This window comes from Notothenia rossii, assembly GCF_949606895.1.
Source record: "Notothenia rossii genome assembly, chromosome: 5".
Lineage (NCBI taxonomy): Eukaryota > Metazoa > Chordata > Actinopteri > Perciformes > Nototheniidae > Notothenia > Notothenia rossii.
This window is the reverse complement of record NC_136903.1, coordinates 31,486,168-31,508,367: the sequence shown is the minus strand read 5'-3', so window position 1 is coordinate 31,508,367 and position 22,200 is coordinate 31,486,168. Positions and strand designations below refer to the sequence as shown.

Below are 22,200 nucleotides of genomic sequence, written 5' to 3'. Positions count from 1 at the left end.
ATACTGTCTCTAGAAATGACTACACAGCCCCATTGCTGTTATCCTGGTTCAGACCTTCCACAGAGACAGGGAGCTAGGAAATATAGTCCGCTTTTAGAACATTATATGATATAATTCTTAATCCCCAATTGTATCCTTATGTGGCACGTGTGTTTGAGAAAGTGGAACATAGGTGTATATATTTGTGAACTAGAGGATAGCATTGGTAGCACTTTCCAGAACGAAAACAAAGTTTATATTGTTTGCAAAATATGCCTACTTTAAAAGACACGTTTGTTTTCAATCATGGTGATTTTATATTATTCTATGCCATAACCTCTAAATTACAATACGTATTAGGCCTATACACATTGGAGATTGTTGTTTGTGTGTGATATTTACAAAGTAGGTTTGGCTGTTTTAATCATGCATGCTATTGGAACAAGTCAGGACTGATGGTTTGTACGACTCACATTTATATTTGAAAGCTGCAGTTTCCTTTGGTTTGAAAGTGTTTCTTTCGTCTCTATTTAAGAGGAAAATCTTTATTTTTACACAGTTTGAAATTCAGCCAGGCACGCTGCGGTCTACTATGTGGGTCCTGCTGGGTGCCTCGTCGTCGTTACCATGGAAACCTTGTTACAACGTTGTGAGCTGTGGTACTAGAGCCAACCTCGCGCTAAAGGCCCTAGCTTAGCTAAACGGACCAAATATAGACATTTCAAAAGGACAGAAACTTTAAAAATAGTTATTTCGACTTCATACAGTCGCTAGAGATGTTGCCACTTAAAGATATTACATTTCCACCTTTAACGCCGTCAAAAACACAAAGGCAAGTGATTTTAAAGATTGGCCTACAGCAACAATATTAAAGGCTACTATTAATATGGATAATATTCATATATATTTCCTCTAATTATTGTAAGTTACATTATAGGTAAAGCTCATGAGTTCAAAATGTTACCTAAGTAAAAGTAGTCAAATGTTATAAGCAAATTGTACTTAAAAGTACTTATGATGCTGAACGGCTTTTTTTTTAAGTGTTGTTTTGTTTTTGAATACTATAAAGTTATATTTGTATCACTAACAAATGCATATAAAAGCTTTTTATGTTGTTATTTTGCAATGTAGGGAAACGTTTGGATACCTTGTGGACTACTGAGTAGATAAGTAGTATATAACACAACATGTTTTTAAGGTCAAAAGTAACTAAGTGTAAGTGAATAAAGTAGTGTAGTAGAAATATACAGTGGCAGAAAAAATAAATATATATATATATACTCAAATAAAGTGCAATTATCTCAAAATGTATAATAAAGTACTTGGGTAAATGTAGTTCCATCACCATTGCTTAGCTCTGTGGTTTTCTATTATAGACTGACATTTGACCAGCGGAGACTACAACATGACGTTATCCAGACATCAGAGGAAGGACAAGAAGAAAAGGCTGGAGCTGTTTCTGTCCAACCTGCTGTGAGAAGGGTAACGAGAAATAAAGCAGGGAGCAAACAGCTTAATCAAACCATCAATCCTTTTCCTCATTAAAAACCTACTGCAATTAAATATAATTATGATTATCAAATACTGAAAGACAGTCATTTTATTATGATATAAAACAGAGAAAAATCTGAAAAACCTCCTCATTAGAGAGGCAGAGAATAGCATTTTCTAACATATTTGTATTACTTTACTAATTATATAAAAATAGTCCATATTGGTTTCCTTGTCAATCAATCAACCATTAGTCAACTATGCAATTTAACCAGAAGTACAAGGGAACCAGTAAAGTGCAGTGTAATGTATCTGTATAATATAAGTATATAAATATAACAGATATAACTATATTATATATTATGAACAGTTTAAATAGGTATTAAACACTGAAATGTAGCATACATATTGAATACACTGTAGAGGGGGTAGAAATGGACAGTATTAATATAGAAAGACACTATTGACAGTAGAGCAAATATAAATACACTTTAGACCAGTATTGACACTTTTTTATAGAAAATACGGATACATATTGGTACACTGTAGATTAAGATATGAGACGTATGGACAGTTATATGCATAGAAGTAACATGACTAATGGGGGGAGAACAAGTATTTTAAAGTTTGATTGACTCACTAAAGCTGTGCATGCGTGCATGCGTGCGTGCGTGTGTGCGTGTGTGTGTGTGTGTGTGTGTGTGTGTGTGTGTGTGTGTGTGTGTGTGTGTGTGTGTGTGTGTGTGTGTGTGTGTGTGTGTGTGTGTTGTGCGGCTGTGCGCATTTGTGTGTGTGTGTTTGTGTGTGTTAAATGTAGTTGTGCTGGACAGGTAGCCGCTACATGTATGCCGGCCCAGGGAGGAAGCCTCAGCTCCTGAAGCAGCTGGAGAGCTACGTTCACAAGGAGCTGCAGATGATCAGCTCGTCTGAGCCTCAGTTTCAGGAACAGAGACTACAGGTGCTTTGTTTTGCTGTTTTGTACTAGGAAGGTTGGCTACATTAAAACCAGAGGAAATACTGTACACACAATTTAGTCCAGGAGAGTAATCCCATTATCTTAATCTGACCACAGGTCTACCGAGATGCCTTTGGTTGTTTAATCAAAGAGTTCAAAACCTACCAACCCCTTCTTTCTGCCATCAAGAGGGAATATGAAAACACTTTAGGTCAGTATCTGCTCATCATAGTATAGCACTTTTCTGAATGGTGTCCTTTAGTGCAATAGAATAAAAGGAACAAAGCAGCAGCCTTTGATAAACGAGGAAACAAAGAATCTGTTCTTTGAAAAAAGGAAAACTACCACAAGGACAGAGCTGGTTGATTTGGTTTACATTGTAACTGCTGCATCCACTTTAGCCAGCATTTTTTAAGTGGCAATCTGGGTTAATGACCGAAGGGCTATGGGAATAAATAGTTAGTGGCTACAAATAATTGTTCGCAGACTTAAATAAATGCCCTTTATCTGTTTTATAAAGTTGTAGACAGTTTATAATGAAGTGCATCTAAGCTACATTGAAAGGGGACATGCTATGAACAACGTACCCTTTCACTGCTTGTGTATGTACATTTATTTATTTGGAGTTCCTAACAACCCATTAACTGTGAAACAAGACGAACCGGACTGTTTCTGTGGGTTCCCTCTGTCAGAAAACATGGGATTTAAAAAACGTTTCTTATTTCCTATGATACACGTAGGCTGTCTAAAATATATCATATCTTCCCATCTAAGTATCTCCAGGCATAGCTTAAGAACTACATTTGTTAAGGTGCACCATCTTTTTCTCACAAACCAATCAAAGCAAACTGTGACTGTGAAAGAGGGTGAATAAAGGTATATTCAGACAGAATATGAAGCAAGTCTGTAAACAGGTTTTTGTAGGAACCCAAAATTCAACTTTGCAACACAATGAGCATAAAACATCCTATATTTTCAGTGTTCAGTGAAAGTTGCATAAAAATAAAGCAATATAAAGCCTATTGTGCTTCAAATAAGTTGACTAAAATATAACAACTTAGCTAAGCGCACATTCAGGTAAAGTTGTGCTTTTAATTTGGCAGGTTGATTACAAATATGTCTGCACCAGTTGGAAATGTGAAATCAGATCTGTAGCTCTAATATATTTTTGTTGTTGAATAATCGATCAGTTATTTATTTTGTGTATCCGTTTAGCCTTTAAAATGTTTAAAATATTAACAAATGCCCATCACATCTCCGCAGATAGTTATTCAAAATCTCAATAATGTAGTCATTTTTTTATCTAAAAAAAGTATCCAGCCCTTCTGTTTCATGATAAATCATTTGTTGCATTTGATATCTGTTCAGCATATCAGCAGGATCAAATCAGAGAACTGGAGCCGCTGCGGTCCCATGTGAGGTTGGTGACAGAGGAGTGTGAGAGGAAGATCCAAGCTCGCTGGGAAGAGGAGCGGTGTGAGATCAGAGCTCTGAAAACGGAGAAGCATCAACTTCAGAGGGTCATAGAGGCCATGACGGAGAAGGAAACAGCCACACAGGCAGTGGTACATGACTTACCTGGTGTTCTGACCATTCATTATTCATGTGACCTTTTAAGGACTTGTGGGACACATTTTCACATCAATTCCTTCTCTAAATAGTATCGTCAATATTAGTTTGATGTGCTGTCTTGGTCAATTAAATCAAATCAAATGTCATTTGTATAGCTCAAAACTGCAAAACACATTAGATAAGGGGCTTTAAAATTTGTACAACTATGGATGACAGTATGGATGAACTAAATACAAAATTACAACATAGACAACTCTATTAACATAATGATAATGTGAATTTAAAGCAAATAAAGTAAAATCAAATAAAAGCCTTTTACACATGTAAGTCAAAGCTATTTATGCCAAAATGCGGAGATCCCTTTTTCAAAAAAATAAGTGTTGACTGCTATTTAATTTACACAAGCGTTCAGTGGTTTATTATCATGACATTGTCTCAGTCACTCCACTTTCTTCTGCTCTTTCCCAGGTGGAGCGTCTGCAGTCTGATCTCTCAGCTCAGTATCTGCAGTACCGGGAGCAGCGTGATGCCCGCCAGCTGCTGATCTGGCAGATCAACGATCTCACAAGAGGCTCTGTGGAGGAGGAGCATCCAGCAGATGGAAACTCAGGTGGAGCTGCAACCATTCCATTCCACTCTATTGACATAATGATAATGTGATGGCAGGCGCCATCTTACCTTAAAGAACTCATTATACCCTAGTGTCCAACTAGGGCATTGCATTCCAAGAATGCAGGGTTGTTGGTTGTTCCTAGAGTCTCTAAAAGTACAATGGGAGCCAGAGCCTTTTCTTATCAAGCTCCACATTTGTGGAATCAGCTTCCAGTTTGTGTTCGGACGGCAGACAGCCTATCCGTTTTTAAGAGTGCGCTTAAGACCTTCCTTTTTGATAAAGCTTATAGTTGATAAAATAATCTAATAAGAGTGCATTGACGTAGACACGTTGTGCCTCTTCACCTAAACATCTTAGTTCTTACTCTTTTTCCTTACTGATGGTTTGTCATTTGGTTGTGTGTGTGGACGGTGGAAGCAGGGAGAGGCATATACGTGCCTTGATCCCTGCCGAGTCGACGCACAACTGTTGATTGGTGTCGTAGCCAGAAACACTTTTTAGGAGCAATGCGCTCATGGTATAGATGTGGCGCATACATCTTAATTCCTACTCTTTTCCCTCACCCTGCCTATCCTAAGGGAGCGCATGTACGTAGACACGTTAGTTTTGCTGCTATAGGCTTAGACTGTCGGGGGACACCTTACTTCTTCCTTCTGTCTGTCTGTACCTGTGTACTCTCATGTTCTAAATAACCCAGCTTCCCCCAAATCAATTTTTGGTGTCAATCTACGTCGGGATCCTGAGTCGAGGTTAATCCTGTTTCTGCGTTCCTGTTTCCTGGTTCCTGAATCATGTGTCCTGGATCCTGCATCCTGAGTCCTGGATCCGGAGTCCTGGATCCTTAGTCCTGTGTCCTGGATCCTCTATCCTGAGTTCTGGATCTGAGTCCTGGACTTCGAGTCGTGGCTGAACCTGTCTCTGCGGTCCTGCCAGACTCTCACCATACTACTTCCCTGATGGCTCCCACAGGATTGTTGACATCCTCGTGGATTCATCTTCTTATTATAGACACATGCATTTCCAAACATTCGTTCTACCTATGCTGTAAAATGTATTATCTCTTCGATTTACACACGGCATTGTTACGTTCCCTATTGGGCTAGGGGAGCCAAAGGGGAAATAACACGACCAGAGTGGTATTGGTAATAATTATAAGTGGTTTTATTACACCAAGAGAGAACTTCAACAAGGAAGTTTATAAACACAACAAAACCTTCCCGTTACACGGGGTACAAATGGTGACTCAAGAAGCTGCACACACACACAGTTGTAGCTGGTCTACAGGTGCTACTCACCTGGGTCTAAGCTACTTGTTAAACAGATCACAACAGCTGGTCAACAGGTGCTACTCACCTGGGTCTAAGCTAATACGGGTTAAACAGATCACAACAGCTGGTCAACAGGTGCTACTCACCTGGGTCTAAGCTAATACGGGTTAAACAGATCACAATATTACACAATACACAACAGCTGGTCAACAGGTGCTACTCACCTGGGTCTAAGCTAATACGGGTTAAACAGATCACAATATTACACAATATGAAGCTACGTTAGTCAGTTTCGTGAGCGCCTGCACCGGGCAAATTCACTCGCTAGAGAGTCGCTCTCCGCTTCACAGGCTGTCATGAAGCGTAACTATGACCGTGCCGCTGTTCCTAGGCATTTTGAGATAGGGGAAAAGGTTCTTGCATTATTGCCTATCCCTGGCGCTGCGCTCTCCGCTAAATTCCTCGGGCCGTACGAAATCCGTGACTGTCTTAGTGACACCGATTATGTTATTTGCACTCCGGAGGGACGACGTAAAACGCGCGTTTGCCATGTTAACATGTTGAAACGTTATCATTCGCGCATCGCTGCTGACAGCCAGTCTGGGGGGTTGGGTAATCAAAGAGTAGCTGCTTCCGCATTAATTGTTACAGATGGTTCCGGCCCATCTGATGACGGTTTGGTGATGCGTTCCCATCACCAGCCGGGTGCCCGGTTATGTAACTCGGAGATGATAGAGACGCTGCCCACTACGTTAAGTCATTTGCAGGCGGAGCAGCAGCATGACATAACCCAGTTAGTGGCTCAATTCTCGTGCCTTTTTCAGGATGTCCCGACACAAACTAATGTGATAACGCATGACATCGATGTAAAAGGCGCGAGGCCGATTAAGCAGCACCCGTACCGTGTAAATCCGACTAAGCGCGCCCTTATGAAACAGGAGGCGGAATATCTGGTAGCTAATGGCTTAGCTACACAGAGCTCTAGTCCATGGTGCTCCCCGTGCCTAGTAGAGGCTAAATTTGACGGTTCTCCGCGCTTTATCACGGACTACCGTAAAGTGAACGCTGTTACGGTGCCCGATGGCTATCCATTGCCGAGAATGGAGGACTGCATCGACAATTTAGGTTCCGCCAAATACGTCAGTAAATTGGATTTGCTTAAAGGTTATTGGCAGGTACCTTTAACAGACCGTGCGTCGAAAATCTCCGCCTTCGCTACGCCTGACTGTTTCCTACAGTACACCGTCATGGCTTTCATTTCATTTCATTTCATTTCAAACCTTTATTTAGACAGATTAGTCCCTTGAGATCATCGATCTCATTTACAAGGGAGACCTGCATCATTTAGTTCCACATGAAACATAAAAACAACATACAAACAACAGAGGATATCATATTTACATATTCAACATTTACAAATACCCAGAGTGTCAGAAAGCATTTCATTTAGACATGCCTTAAATACATTCAAAGAAATAAAAATGCTCAATTTCAATTTTGCCTGTAGACTGTTCCAAGCAAGTGGAGCTGCGCACATAAAAGCTGTCTTACCTAAGACAGTCCTTACTCTTGGCACATCTAACAAGACTATATCCTGTGATCGCAGACAATAGCTGCTTGCAACTTTCTGCTTTATCAATGAACAGATATAATACGGGAGTTTGCCCAACATAGCTTTATAGATAAAAGTGTACCAGTGACTGAGCCTCCGTACAGTGAGTGATGGTAAACCTGCCTTGGTATACAATGTACAGTGATGAGTAAGTGCTTTACAGTTAGTGACAAATCTCAGAGCACTATGATACGCAGCATCTAGTTTGCTTAGGTAGTTGGCAGGTGCATTCATATACAGCAGATCACCATAGTCCAGCACAGGTAAAAAGGTCACAGTGACTAGCCTTTTCCTGGCCTCAAGCGAGAAACAGGACTTATTCCTGAAAAAGAAACCTAGCCTAACCCTCAGTTTTTTAAGCAGGTTATTGACATGAAGTTTAAAAGAGAGACAGTCATCAAGCAAGATACCAAGGTATTTGTAACAGGCAACAACTTCAAGTTTTGTTCCTTGCGTTGATACAATATCTAAAACAGGCTCTGGTGACTTTTTAGCTTTTGAAAAGAGCATTATCTTGGTTTTATCCACATTTAAAAGAAGCTTTAGTTCAGAGAGCTGAGTCTGAATAATGTTAAAAACAGCCTGTAATTTAACAACCGCCTCCTGAATGGAGGGACCTGCACAATACATCACGGTATCGTCCGCATAAAAATGTAAAGTAGCTTCATCCACATTTTCACCTAAACTGTTGATATATATGGAGAATAAAAGTGGACCTAAAACAGAACCTTGAGGAACACCATTAGCAATGTTTAACCACTCAGAAGACAGCCCATCAAAGTGAACACATTGGGACCTTTCAGAGAGGTAGTTCACAAACCACCCCACTGCATGGCTGGATATGCCAGTACTGAGTAGCCTCTGTTTTAAGACACGATGATCAACGGTGTCAAACGCTTTGGAAAGGTCAATAAACAGAGCTGCACAACTCTGTTTATTATCTAGCATACTAGTAATATCATTTACCACTTTCATTGTTGCAGTGATGGTGCTATGTTTCTTCCTGAAGCCTGACTGATGTTTAGACAGGATATCATTTATACATAAAAACTCCTTTACTTGTTCACTCACAAGTCGTTCGAGCACCTTAGCCAAAACTGACAATTTAGAGATTGGCCTATAGTTATTTAAAATAGTTGCCTCCCCTCCTTTCAGTAGAGGCAGGACATAAGCAGACTTCCATACTTTAGGAATTGTATTTGTGCTGAGGGAGAGGTTAAAAAGAGAAGTAAGAGGTGGAGCAATAAAATCTGCAGCTATCTTTAAAAAGAAAGGTTCTACGTTGTCCGGGCCAGCCGGTTTCTTAGGATCTAACTTGGATAAAGCTTCATGGACAATACCAACAGTTAAAGGAGTAAAACTGAAAGGGTTTTCCAGACCACATTGTTCAGAGTCAAGGACTGGAGCGTTCACAGAAGCAGAAGCACAGTCAGTGACAGAATCAAACAGAGAGCCACAAGAGACAAAATGCTTATTAAAGCAATTTAGCATGGTGGCCCTGTCTGATATAATGCCAGATGCTGTGGTGAGGTACGGAGGTAGCTCATTTGGGATATCACCAGTGGAAATCGATTTTATGGCTTTCCAAAATTTACTAGGATTATTCAGGTTTTCTGTGGTAACTGACAAATAGTACTTTGACTTAGCACTTTTGACATTTGAAGTAAAGCTATTCCTTAGCTGCCTAAAGCGTAGCCATTCTACCTCTGAGCCTGATTTCCTAGCCTTTGCCCAGGCATTGTTTCTCTCATGAAGGAGACTGGACATTTCAGCAGAAAACCAGGGATTGTTTCGTCCCTTCACTCTAAATTTACGCAGAGGTGCATGTTTATCTATAATTTTTATAAAACCAAGATAAAAATAAGACCATGCAGTTTCTACATCAGCACACAGATCGATTTTTCCCCAATCAAAATCAAACAGATCATGTAAAAAACCCTGCTCCACTAAGTGTTTTTTATCTCTCTTTGTGATGATGCGTGGTTTAACTTTTTGGACCTTAGTGTCCCTAATTGTGGCTACAACACAGTGGTCACTCACATCATTAGCAAATACTCCCACAGATGAGTATTTATATGGAACATTTGTTAAAATTAGATCAATTAAGGAGGATTTATTTGGGGACTTAATATTTGGGCGAGTAGGACTGTCTATAATCTGAGTAATGTTCAAAGAGGTACACAGGTTTTTAAAATCCTCTGACACAGAAGTTAACCAATCCCAATTAAAATCACCAAGCAGCACTATTTCCTTGTAGGAAAGTTGAGATAACAGTTTTGCCAATGAAGATAAGGAGTCCTTGACAGCCGAGGGGGCCCTGTAGCAACCCACCACCATGACCTGTTGACCCTTTGTTACTTCGACATTCACAGCTAAAAATTCTAGTTGTTTACTAACAGATTTGGAAACCATTTTTGTTACACAAAACTTATTTTTGACATAAATGGCAACGCCACCACCTTTTTTAGGACGGTCAGTGCGATATACATTGTAACCATTTATGTAAATGTCAGAGGCCAAGATCGATTTGTCTAGCCACGTTTCTGATAAGACAATGACATCAGCATCAGTTGAACTCGCCCAAATACGGACAAAATCTAATTTAGGTAACAGACTGCGCACATTTAAATGAATTAAACCTAACCCCGATCTAGAACTAAAATCAGCAGGAGTAGCTATTTGACTAAAACTACCAGGTGGACCCGGATTTGGCTGTACATTTCCTGATAGTAACAACAATAAAAATACCAAGCACCTTTTCCTCTTAATCAACACACATACATGTTCAGCTGTTTCGGTATGTGTAACGCTCCTGCCACCTTTCAGATACTGGTGAATACTGTATTATCAGGAATAAATAACTGTAATGTCTATTTAGATGATCTCATTGTGTACACTCCCACCTGGGAGATGCACATGCAGATATTGGGTCAGGTATTCACCCGCCCTTTCCGGCACATTCCCCGGTTCAGAGGGTGCAGCAGACGCGCTGGGTGCCCTCTCAGTAGCGACAGGGGAAAACACAGTTTTATGCATCAACACATATTCGTCAGCCAGTACAGCAGCTGCGGAGAGCGACTGTACTCTCTGTTCATTTATGTATCCCACAATGCGGTCAGGCAACCCCCTTTTAAATTCTTCCATGAGAATTAATTCTTTCAGAACAGAGTACTCTGCAGCGTTACACGAGTCAATCCACTTCGTAAATAACATCCTTTTTTCCCTGGCAAACTCAACATGGGTTTGATTAGAACCCTTTCTATGGTTCCTGAACTTCTGCCGGTAGGCTTCGGGAACTAGCTCGTACACCCTAAGTATGGCACGCTTCACCAGGTCGTAACTTAAGCTGTCCTCTAACGAAAAAGCAGAAACTGCCTCTTGAGCTCTCCCGTGAAGCCTACACCGCACTAACAGCGCCCAGGCTTCAGCGGGCCACTGTAGTGCCGCTGCAAGGTGTTCAAACGCACAAAAATACGCATCCACTTCAGTCTCGAGGAAAACCGGCACTAATGCTACATTTTTCCCTACATTGAAGGCAGGTGGATGAGAAGGAAGTGGAAAGCTTTCTCTAGGATTGCAAATAACACCAGATGCGCGCAGTTCGGAGTCTAGCTCCATCTGCCGTATCCGGACTTCCTTATCTGCTTCGATTCTTTTCATTTCCTTATCGGCTTCGATTTTCTTTACCTCCAACTGAAAAAGATACTGCCTGTCTTGCTCCCTGTCTTTTGCCTCTAACTGAAGTTGCCTGTCTTTTGCTTCTAACTGAAGTCGGGCGAGGCGGACTTTAAGTTTACTCCCTTCCCGGGAATCTGTACTACCAACCGGAGAGGGTGGACATTTACGAGGCGGCCTGAGCAGTGCTTCACACGGCTCGCCCCCCTCGCTGCCATCACTCTTTTCTTGGCTAAATGTAAACTCTGCCGCCTGCCTCTGATTTAACGGGTCTTCAGTTAAGGCGTTAGACCCTGGGAACTCAGCGGGCACAGCCAGTACTAGTAATTCCCTTCTCACCATCTCATCCCCCACCAATGCCTTCAATTCTTCCTTTAACATCTGCCGACTCACCACAAGACTGAAGTGCCGCGCTATTTCTATCAAGTCGTCCTTTTTACACCGGTCCAGCTCCTCATAGGACGGCCAAACTAAGAACGACTCTAAGGCGAAGGCCGCCATTCTCGGGTGTACTGCCCACCCGTATTTACAAAAGTGTTTGTTGCTATAACAAAACCACCTATAACCCCAGGGATTCTATTCAAAGTATCCAGGACGAGCCCCCAAGTGTTACGTTCCCTATTGGGCTAGGGGAGCCAAAGGGGAAATAACACGACCAGAGTGGTATTGGTAATAATTATAAGTGGTTTTATTACACCAAGAGAGAACTTCAACAAGGAAGTTTATAAACACAACAAAACCTTCCCGTTACACGGGGTACAAATGGTGACTCAAGAAGCTGCACACACACACAGTTGTAGCTGGTCTACAGGTGCTACTCACCTGGGTCTAAGCTACTTGTTAAACAGATCACAACAGCTGGTCAACAGGTGCTACTCACCTGGGTCTAAGCTAATACGGGTTAAACAGATCACAACAGCTGGTCAACAGGTGCTACTCACTTGGGTCTAAGCTAATACGGGTTAAACAGATCACAATATTACACAATATGAAGCTACAACACTCTGCTTGCACTCGGCTAAGTATCTGCGGATTACAGGGGGAGCTAACAGTATAACACACACAAGAAGTATCGCAATGCTAGAGGCGTCTGTCTCCCAACACAGAGCCTCCCGAATGATCTCCGTTCCCAGCCTTTGTACTCCTCCCCCCCCCGGGGAATGTGCCGGAAAGGGCGGGGATTGGATAACGTCTCATCCAATCACCTCTTCGGATGCAGCGAGGGCGGGACGCCTGCGGCTGTAACAGCATCTATAGCACGTCTGTCCGTCCTGGGAGAGGGATCCCTCCTCTGTTGCTCTCCCTGAGGTTTCTCCCATGTTTCCCTTTAAACTGTGGGTTTAAAGAAGTTTTTCCTTGTACGATGTGAGGGTCAAAGGACAGAGGGTGTCGTATTGTCATACTGATATTCTGTACAAACTGTGAAGTCCACTGAGACAAATGTAACATTTGTGATATTGGGCTGTATAAATAAACATGGATTGATTGATTGATTCCCACTCAAATAATCGATACATCACAAAAATGATTTGGGAAAATAATTTGAAGTTCATTTCTTCTTTTAAGATCTCTCTGGTTGCAGGTTTTCTATCCTTATCCTATTGCTAATCTACTATTTCCTGTTTCATTAGTCCTTTGCAATTGAAAACTAAATATGTCTGGGTTTTAGAGGCACACAAAAAAAGACATGTCCCTAGGCCTTGGGATGTAATGTATAGGCCTATGTCACACTTCCGGAACGTTACAAATCGCCGAGCGGTGTACACCTACTTCTGGTAGTTACCCTAGTTACGTGACAAACATAATGTGCAACCATCTTTTGACATTGGACTGACCAAATTATTAACTGATTAAACAAAGAAATATCAGACAAATTAATCAATAAGAAAAATCATTTTGTTATTGGCTTAAATTCCCAAAATGTGGTATCTAAATCTACAAAATCAGCCAGAAATGTAGATAAACAATCTGTTAATCTATTTGTCTGTTGTCTCCGGGAGTCTTACACCAGAGGAGTTGTCCCTAACCTTAAATAAGAGTGAAAGAACTGAATGAGCACTACACTTTTTGAATTAAAATATGTTACAATCAAAGTTAATATGAACAGTTGGTAAAATAAAGAAGTGTTATAAGAGGCTTTGAGAGTTGGATATGTTTTGTTTAGGTACCTTAAAAGACGATGACAAAGTGTTTAGATTTCACTATTAAAAGCTATACAAACCTTTCTTTGTTTCTCTTGGCAAGAAAGCAAATTCCAAAAAACCTATTGACCATTTATGTTGGGAATTTCTAAATATACCAAATACCTTTAGTATAACATTTTAAAAGTTAAGAATATTTTGTTCTGAATTTTAAATCCTATTGTGGAAGCAGATGCTAGGGACCCAGTGCAGCTGCAGCTCTCTCTGAAGGTGTGCCGGAGAGACCTGACCACAGCTCAGGAGGAGCTCACCAGGATGAAGGCAGAGTACTGGGACGTGGTGCCGAGGCGCAACTGGGACGCCCTGGAACAAACACACCAACAGAACCTCTCAAAGGTAACCCATAAAGACACACACTTTACTATACACACACACTACACACCCGCATGGGCACAGAATGCTTGATTTCAAATGTTTTCACCTTGTTCTTGTTTTATTTGTGTCCAGATGCAAATGTTGCAGAGTGACTTTGATCAGCTGAAGAGAGAGCATGACATCCTGCTGGAGCTCCACAAAGAAGGCAGCATACAGAACAAGACTAATGAGCTCAGCACCCAGCAGGTACTTTATAATACCTGTAGGGGCCACATGTAAGGTTTATGTATTTTATGTTTTCATTGAATATTTTGCACTTATTATTTGTGTTCACTGGAGCTGGGGTGGTGATGGTAGTTGAAATAGCCGATTGCTTTCACCAGTTATCACTTTTTGGCCATTACAGAGAGGGGGGGTGAGCCTGGGAGTGATATTTTCTGTTGACCACATTCACATACAGAACTTTATAATTAGGATACTGGAACCAATTGTGTTGTCTTGTTTTGTTGAGGGATATATGGTAAATTGCATTCAAGAAGTGTTTCTTCTTTTTTTTGTTCCTTTACTGTTTTTTTCCCCGGACTACAGTCTAATACCTGTTAGATCAAAATAGAGCACATAACGTTGTTATCAAGTTGTACGGATAAATAAATAGATAAACAAAACAAAAGAATAGTTGGCAATCCCTAAAGACCCCAAAAGAGCCAAAACATTTGTTTACACTTAATGAACGGAGACAGTTAGCTTTAAGGAACAACTCCAGCCTGATTCTGTCCAAAGGGGAACCAAAGATTTATTTTTAAACATATATAACTTTGGACTGATGAAAGCAATTTTTTGGAACCAATTAGTAGTTAGGGTTTGATTAATTTTAGATTATTGGTAGGTGTTTTGTTTTTTTAGCTTGTAACATAGCTGTATAATATATAAACTCTCATATTTTAGATTTGTACATAATTTATAACGCAAATACTTGGCCCCTAATCTAAAGCTTCAGATTTATCAAGGTCCCATTTTACATAACTCCGTTTTGAATTATTATTATTATGTCTTTGTACACTGAAAAAACGGAATCATTGACTTTAATTAAATATATTATGTTAACAGATGTCCCATAACTGTATCAGGTTAGTTGAAAGCAATACTATGAATTACAAATACAAAATATCAGGTTCAACTTAATATTATTGCTTTCAACTAACCTAATACAGCTATGTGAAGTTTGTTTGTCATAATACATATAATTAAAGTCAACGTTTCAGTTTTTTCAGTGTTCTTGTATTTTTAAACTGTTTTTGAAAAATATTTATTTCATTTATAAAACTTTGGATGGAGCCAAGCTGTGTCTCCCTAGAGGTTTCTCAATACTCAAATTTCCCCTCCTCGACTCCTCGACTCCTCGACTCCTCGGTCCTCGGGTAGTGACCCGGAAATGAATTTCAGCGCGCCATTTTGAAGGACATCTAATTTCTCTAAATGCACTTCGAGGACCGAGCATCGAGGAGGCTCTCTGGAGGAGCTCTAACCGAGGAGACACTGATGCATCCTCTACGGCTCCTCCACGGATGCATTTCCGGGAACGGTGAAGGCGTGACGCACGGCCGGACTTATCTTAGCCAATGACAGCTCTGCATGCATCCCCTGGATATTATTTTAGTAACTGCTTTCATCGCGACGCGATGTTTACAGTGAGAACAGCTGTGAGGTCTGTGCAGAAAGCAGAGTAGTGTGTACAATATATATCACTCAGTATAACAGGCCTACATTACTTTCTGTATTTGTATGCTGTAGTTTAGTAGATATCTACAAACAAAGAGTCAACATTTTTCTAAGACCATTTAGTGCTTCACATAATAAAATACACAACGGCTGTAGCCTGATTATGCTTTAGGAGCAGTAGGTGTGTGTGGTACAGTGTGTAGGTGTGTGTGTGTGGTACAGTGTGTAGGTATGTGTTGTACAGTGCGTAGATGCGGCGGACAGACGGGTCTCAGTTGGTTTGGTGTCCTATGCTTACTTTTAATACTTGTACAACTTTTGGCCCGTAATTTCAATTCCCCATTTCAGCGACCAGAGAGAAGGGGGGGGGAGGGGGATATATCCAGTCTCTGATTGTGTTACGTGTGTGTATATGTCAACATCTGTAGCCTGTTATTGTCTCATTATACCGCACTGTCAATGAATTTAAAGTAAATATATATAAGTCGTCATGAACACATCTGTCCATCAGAGGGCTGCTTTGCCTCCTGTCATCATTAATGGACGTCTCTTTAAAATGACTGCTCAGAGGAGAGGAGTTCTCATTTCTCTAACCGCCTGCTGCTTCCACTCCTCTCTCCTCGGTTCCCCTTGTCAGTCCTCCGCTCGCATCTCCTGTGGGCGGCACCAAGTCTCGAGGAGAGGAGTCGAGGAGGGAAATTTGAGTATTGAGAAACCTCTTCTGTATCACAACTTAGGCTAAGCTAAACTAAGCTAACCATAACCTGGCTCCAGTTTCATGTTGAACCGACAAACAGGCACGAGTATTGATGTTCTCAAAAATAATCCCAAAATGTTGACGAGTTGCTATTTTTTGTTTTTCAGAAGGATGAGAGTGTATCTCAAGAGCAAAACCAGGTTGAGTCCGACCACCTGAGCGACCTGATCGACTCTGAGTCCCCTGAGAAGAGCACGCTCACTGTCCAGGAGTTTAGGTAAAATAAATAGATGCACACTGAAGCACATGCAAATATAATTCAATCATTTTCATTTACAATATAGAGCCTAAAGGGCATTACTCTGTACAATGTATGCCAGCCACAATTGCGATTAAAAAAAACAAAAAACGTTGCAAAATCAACTCTTTAGCAGAATTCATTTTTTCTCTGATAAAAGAGAATGTTTGTTTATATGCATGTATGTACAGTGTGGTGGAATTTAACCAATAGAAACTAACACGTAATTTTAAAATGGTGAGGAAACCTTCCTGTTATACTGAAATGAAGATTCTTCAAATACAACAGTCTTTTAAGGAGTTTATTCTTGCAAGATGGTAAAAATGTTACAGAATGTTGAGCAGTACAAAAATAAGGAGGTCTGCAAAGGGTCTTATATTCACATTTTCAGACAAAGAATAGATTGTTAAGAAAAACAAGAAAACATACCAGTCTTTTTTTTACCACATCTGCTAGCAACAGGAGAGACATCATGTCAACATTCCCTAAAAGGAGAAGGCCACCAACCTGACAATAATAAATAGAGCAAACATTATTTACGACTCATGTAGGTTAGGACATATGTACTGTTACCTTTAAGCCATTTTATTAGAAATATCTTGACAAGAAGAACACATGGTAAACTTTCGATGCTCACTAAGAATGATAAAATATCCCATAACAACAAGGATGGCCCTGAGGACAGCGTTCCCTCTGAAGTCAGATGAGGAAATAAATGGACTTGTGACCTCGGCTCAGAGCGATCCAGATAGCAGCGATGACTCCATCTCCTCTCAGAGACTCCATAGCCTGGTACGTGCCAGCAGAGGGCTCACTGTTTTTTCACAATCATTTGAGTTTATTCAAAGAATGTGTTCCATATCTTGAATCTGAGCAATTAACCTCAGCCTTTCTCTCTACCGGCATTGGAGCTCTTGACATTGTTGCTCCCCTGAAATTCATGCACCTCAGAGCTAAATCTGAACCCTGGCTCAATGACGTCACTCGTGCTGCCAGGCGTGAGTGCCGGCAGGCTGAGCGCAGGTGGAAGAAGGACAAGCTTCATGTAACTCATGACATTTTAAAGGAGAGTCGGAGAAAGTGTCAGAGCATTGTAAAAGCTGAAAAGATTAGTTATTTTTCTGATATTATTTTTAGTAATTTAAACAAACCTCATGTTTTTTTTAAAACCATTGATGCTATGTTAAACTATCCTTTATCCACTTGTATTGAAGCTTCAACTGAAGTGTGTGAAACATTTCTCCGCTATTTTATAGACAAGATCTCCACTATTAGAGCCTGTATCTCACCACCCCGGTTCTGTGCCAGTTTATTTTAAACAAGCGGTTGTGGCGCCCCTGAAAAAACCTAATCTGGACACTTCTGTCTTCTCTAATTACAGACCCATCTCGAAGCTTCCTTTTATTTCAAAAATCTTGGAGAAAACCGTACTCTTAAAGCTGCAGTCTTTTATACATGCACACAATATTTTTGATATTTTTCAGTCCGGTTTTAAAGCGCTTCACAGTACTGAGTCTGCCCTTCTAAGAGTATTCAATGACCTCCTGGTCACTACAGACTCTGGTGACTCTGCAATTCTTAAGCTCTTAGGCCTCAAAGCTGCCTTCGATACGATTGACCACTCCATTCTCATCTCTCGTCTAGACTAGAGCACTGTGTAGGCATCAGGGGCACTGCCTTAGAGTGGTTCAGTTCCTATTTGTCCCAGAGATCCTTCTCTGTTAGGCCTGGTTACTTTGCATCGTCTTCTGTCCCCTTATCCTGTGGAGTTCCCCAAGGTTCTATTTTGGTGCCCATTTTCTTTTCTTTATACCTTCTCCCCCTTGGACTAATTTTAAGAAAACATGGCGTCTCCTACCACCTTTATGCGGACGACTCCCAAATATATCTACCCTTAAAAACAAACACCAGCTCTCTGATGCCCCTGGTTCACTGTCTTAACGAAATAAAGGCCTGGATGGCGCTTAACTTTTTAAATATAAATGAGAGCAAAACAGAGGTCATTGTGTTTGGACCAAATCGTGATGTCCCTTCAATTGACCTGGGTTCCCTGCAACCGTATGCAAAACCCATGGTCACACATTTTGGCGTCAAAATCGACAGTGCTTTTAAATTAGATAAACAGATAAACTCTGTGGTTGAGTTTTTATCACTTGAGGCTCCTGTCCAAAATTAAATTAAACGGTTTTATCCTTTTTAGACTTTGAGCGTGTAATTCAAGCCTTTGTTTCGACTCGTTTAGATTACTGTAATGCACTTTATGCCGGCCTAAATCAGACCTCGCTGGCACGCCTGCAGCTTGTACAAAACGCTGCTACTCGGCTGCTTACAGGAACCCGCAAGCACGAGCACATTATACCAATTCTGGCTTCCCTCCACTGGCTTCCTGTCCATTTTAGAGCTCATTTTAAGATTCTATTGTTTGTTTTAAAATCGCTTAATGGGCTGGCCCCTCAGTACATCTCCGACCTCCTACAAGTTTACACCCCCTCAAGGGCTTTGAGCTCGGCTGATCAGCTGCTGCTGGTAGTCCCTAAAACAAAGAAAAAGACTAGGGGAGACCGAGCCTTCTCAGCGGTAGCCCCCAGGTTCTGGAACGAAACTGCCCCCCCAAGTCAAATTGTCGCCCACTCTTCAAACTTTTAAGTCCCGCCTAAAGACCCACTTCTTTTCCCTCGCTTTCGAGTCAGTCTGAGCTATGCTCTATACCTATATTTAGGCTTTTATTGTCTGTCCATAGCCTTTATGTGTGCCTTATATCTATTCTTATGTGTGCCTTTTATCTATTCTTGTAATATTGTATTTTGTTATGATATTATGTTCGTTGTAAAGCACTTTGGCAAACCCTCTGTTTTTAAAATGTGCTATAGAAATAAAGTGGATTGGATTGGATTGAATCTGCCGCCATTATAACACCTTTGTGCCCGTATTTGGCAAAAACATCAGAATCAAGTTTTCAGAATCATATCATTTACCAAATAATTTCCTTTGGTGTAAAATAGTGCATATATAAACGCAATGAGAGGAATCGGTTGGTTGTTCGAAAAAAGAAAATGTAGGATTATTTTTTATTTGATCTAAAATTCATACTTTTTTTTAAATGTCACATTGACATACTGTAGGTATTTCTACCATTTGCTATGAAGCTTATATTTAGCTCAGGTGCCACCCATCTATCTTTGACCCTCACATGTCTTTTTAAGGTCACATAAAAGCTTCTCACTTTCTAAGGTATTGCTCTCTTTACTTTATTGCTCCAACAGCTAGCAGAAAGTGTGGAAGGCGGACCTCCAGCTCTCGAAGAATCAGAAGGACAAGCTGCAGAAAATCCCGTTCAAGCCACCGACTGATTTCAAGTTTTATAGAATTATTAATTTGATTTTTTGGTATTCAAGAAAGTGTCCCGGCTTGCCTGATTTAGGACATTAGATCATTTTCACAGATTATTGATTTTCCCCAAAACCCTTTTTTCTACAATTCCTGATTTCTAAATAAATATACTGACTTAAGAAAACAATGAAATTGTTGCCATTGTAGAGATCTCAAAATCTAGAAATATTATGTTACAAGAAATGTTGTGATTTAAATATTTTGTTATTATTACCATGTGTGTAGAATGGGTTAATATTCTGCCAAATGCAATTTATCTAAATATAAATAAAACCAAATATAAATGTATAAGGATTCTTTATTTAGCTTGTTATTCAATTTATTTCCTGCTCCCTAATTTGATTGATTACAACTTTTCTGTCGATAAATTGATAACATTCAATGTTAAGTCTTTTTAATATCAGCGAATATACAAATAACCTCAACATATATATTTTTGTATATGATATAAAACACAAAAAGCAGGGAATCTCCTTATTTGAGAGGCGGAAATTTGCATTTGTTGCCAAACTTGCATGAACTTGACTTGTTGATCAACAAATCGTCAAGTTGCCAACAATCATTGTTGAACTTTATATTATTGGTTAAGAAAAATAGAATGTATTTTAAACTACTGTAAACTTGCTTGAGCTGTTGTAGTGTTATCACCAGCTTACGTTTGCTAACTATCTTCTACTCCCCTGTGTTTGCTAATACTCAAGAAAGCCAACTTTTCATTACTCTTTACCTGGTGCAGTCTTAAATGCCTGTCCCAGTTAACAAAAAAAAGCAAACTTAAAAAGAAAAACCTGATTTCCTGAATATGGCAGAAACCACTCTTAGAGCCTCACCCCAATTTATCTGAATTAGATAATGGCTCATGGATGCACTGTTTGCCTGGTCTCTGTAATGGAACAAGGGATCAAGAAACAAGTCAATGGAGGCCGGAGTTTCAGACAAAGCACAGCCCAACAGAATTCTACAAATATAGCATTTGGTTTTAGATATACTTTATAAAATTCACAATGTGTATATTCTTGTTTACATGCTTACCTACCTTTCCAAGAAAATGTGGACAGGGATGGGAGGCGGGTGACTTTAAAAATGTATGTTATTCTAATTACTTATATTATAGTAATCTAATACAAATGTAACTATAAAAAAGTAATGTTACCTAATAACTTTCTGTTACTTTTGGATCACCTCAATATCAAATGCAATGCCAATGCATCTTTTACAAATGCTGTTTTAGTTTAGGGCATGAATTATAAGCAAACACAGTTTTTTTGTTTAATAAATCAGGTGCATATAAGAAGATATAAAGAAACGTAGGCAATATGCCAGCCTATGCCAAGTATTGGACAAAAGAATACTATTAATGTGTTTGTATGCATGTGCTTTTAAAATACATTGTCACATTGACATCCTGCTATAGCAATCCCCATTTTTCCAAAAATGTACCAGTAATGACATTACGCCTTCTTTTCAATCTAACTGTAAAGGAATACAGGTCCCTTTTATGTCAATCCTAATCCAGAGCATGCATGTGAAAGCTAACAGGCCACACTATTCCTTCTGTTGCATGTGAAAAATAATTGTGTTTTGTAAACATTCTTACAGCTTGACAGCAAATAGCAATGCAGATGGTAAATAGGACTGCATCTGGATAAAGGAAGGGAAGGAACCAGCCAACCTCAAAAGCACTTGTAGTATATGGTCTGGAGACAGAGATTAATACATGTGCTGTGAATGATTAAGTGGACGCCCCAGATAAACTCCTTTCATGGACAGTAATCTGTGAATGCCAGTTATATAGTGTTCGTGTTGACATCATTTTTGAAAAAATGTCCTCCCTTCAATTTACCGAAATGTTCTGTCAATTTGCCAGAGACGAATCACATTTACTGAACATTTTTGTCTTAATGGCCACAATGTAAAAGACATTGAGAAGATTTCAACATTTTAATGTGTACACAATGAAAATGTTTCATGTATAACTTTATATTATAGGGTTTGATCAGAAACATAATTGTATTAGACGGACTTAACTGAAAAAGTAATGCAAACTAAAGGAGTTATGGTCGTCCGGAGTACATTATTTTAAAACCTGCTTACACTACAAACTCATCATATACATGCTATTATCTGAATATGAAAAGATTTTAACAAGTCATGTTGCTCTTAAAAAAAAATAAAGGTTTATTGTTGCCTACCTAATTGTTCAGTATAATACAATTGTTTTTGCTTTATTGGTTATTTATTCAACTTCTAATTTTGCATACCTATAGTAACTGACTTTTGTGGCCATTTAGGGGCAGCAGAAACATGTTGTCATGGCAACATTTGAGGATCATCACCTTCAAACATGATTTGAGTAACTTAAATATGCTAATATGCAGAATGAACCGTAACCAATCATAGGTTGAATACAATGAT

The 22,200-nt window shown here is 39.8% G+C and overlaps 1 protein-coding gene across 3 annotated transcripts; it reads left to right on the top strand.

Annotated features, from left to right (window-relative positions):
- Positions 1-623: 623 nt before the first annotated feature.
- Positions 624-22,192, top strand: tsnaxip1 (translin-associated factor X interacting protein 1). Of its 3 annotated transcripts, XM_079682033.1 has the most exons (12): positions 687-811; positions 1,111-1,194; positions 1,356-1,461; positions 2,288-2,428; positions 2,543-2,636; positions 3,794-3,990; positions 4,466-4,607; positions 13,539-13,702; positions 13,814-13,927; positions 16,265-16,374; positions 17,064-17,187; positions 19,659-22,192. In XM_079682033.1, the coding sequence occupies exons 4-12, from the start codon at positions 2,312-2,314 to the stop codon at positions 19,743-19,745; spliced, it is 1,149 nt and encodes a 382-aa protein (XP_079538159.1). In that variant the 5' UTR covers positions 687-811; positions 1,111-1,194; positions 1,356-1,461; positions 2,288-2,311; the 3' UTR covers positions 19,746-22,192. The 3 variants fall into 3 exon arrangements, with proteins under 3 accessions (XP_079538158.1, XP_079538160.1, XP_079538159.1); XM_079682032.1 differs by lacking the exon at positions 1,111-1,194 and having other exon boundaries at positions 624-811; XM_079682034.1 differs by lacking the exons at positions 1,111-1,194; positions 17,064-17,187 and having other exon boundaries at positions 624-811.
- The last annotated feature ends 8 nt before the right edge of the window (positions 22,193-22,200 follow it).

What these genes read in the sequence shown, in the direction of transcription:
- tsnaxip1 (XM_079682032.1), top strand. Translation starts at nt 756, where the DNA reads ATGTTGCCACTTAAAGATATTACATTTCCACCTTTAACGCCGTCAAAA. An exon ending in ACGCCGTCAAAAACACAAAG is followed by an intron (nt 812 to 1,355) that starts GCAAGTGATTTT and finishes TTTCTATTATAG; the next exon opens with ACTGACATTTGACCAGCGGA. An exon ending in ATGAGCTCAGCACCCAGCAG is followed by an intron (nt 13,928 to 16,264) that starts GTACTTTATAAT and finishes TTTGTTTTTCAG; the next exon opens with AAGGATGAGAGTGTATCTCA.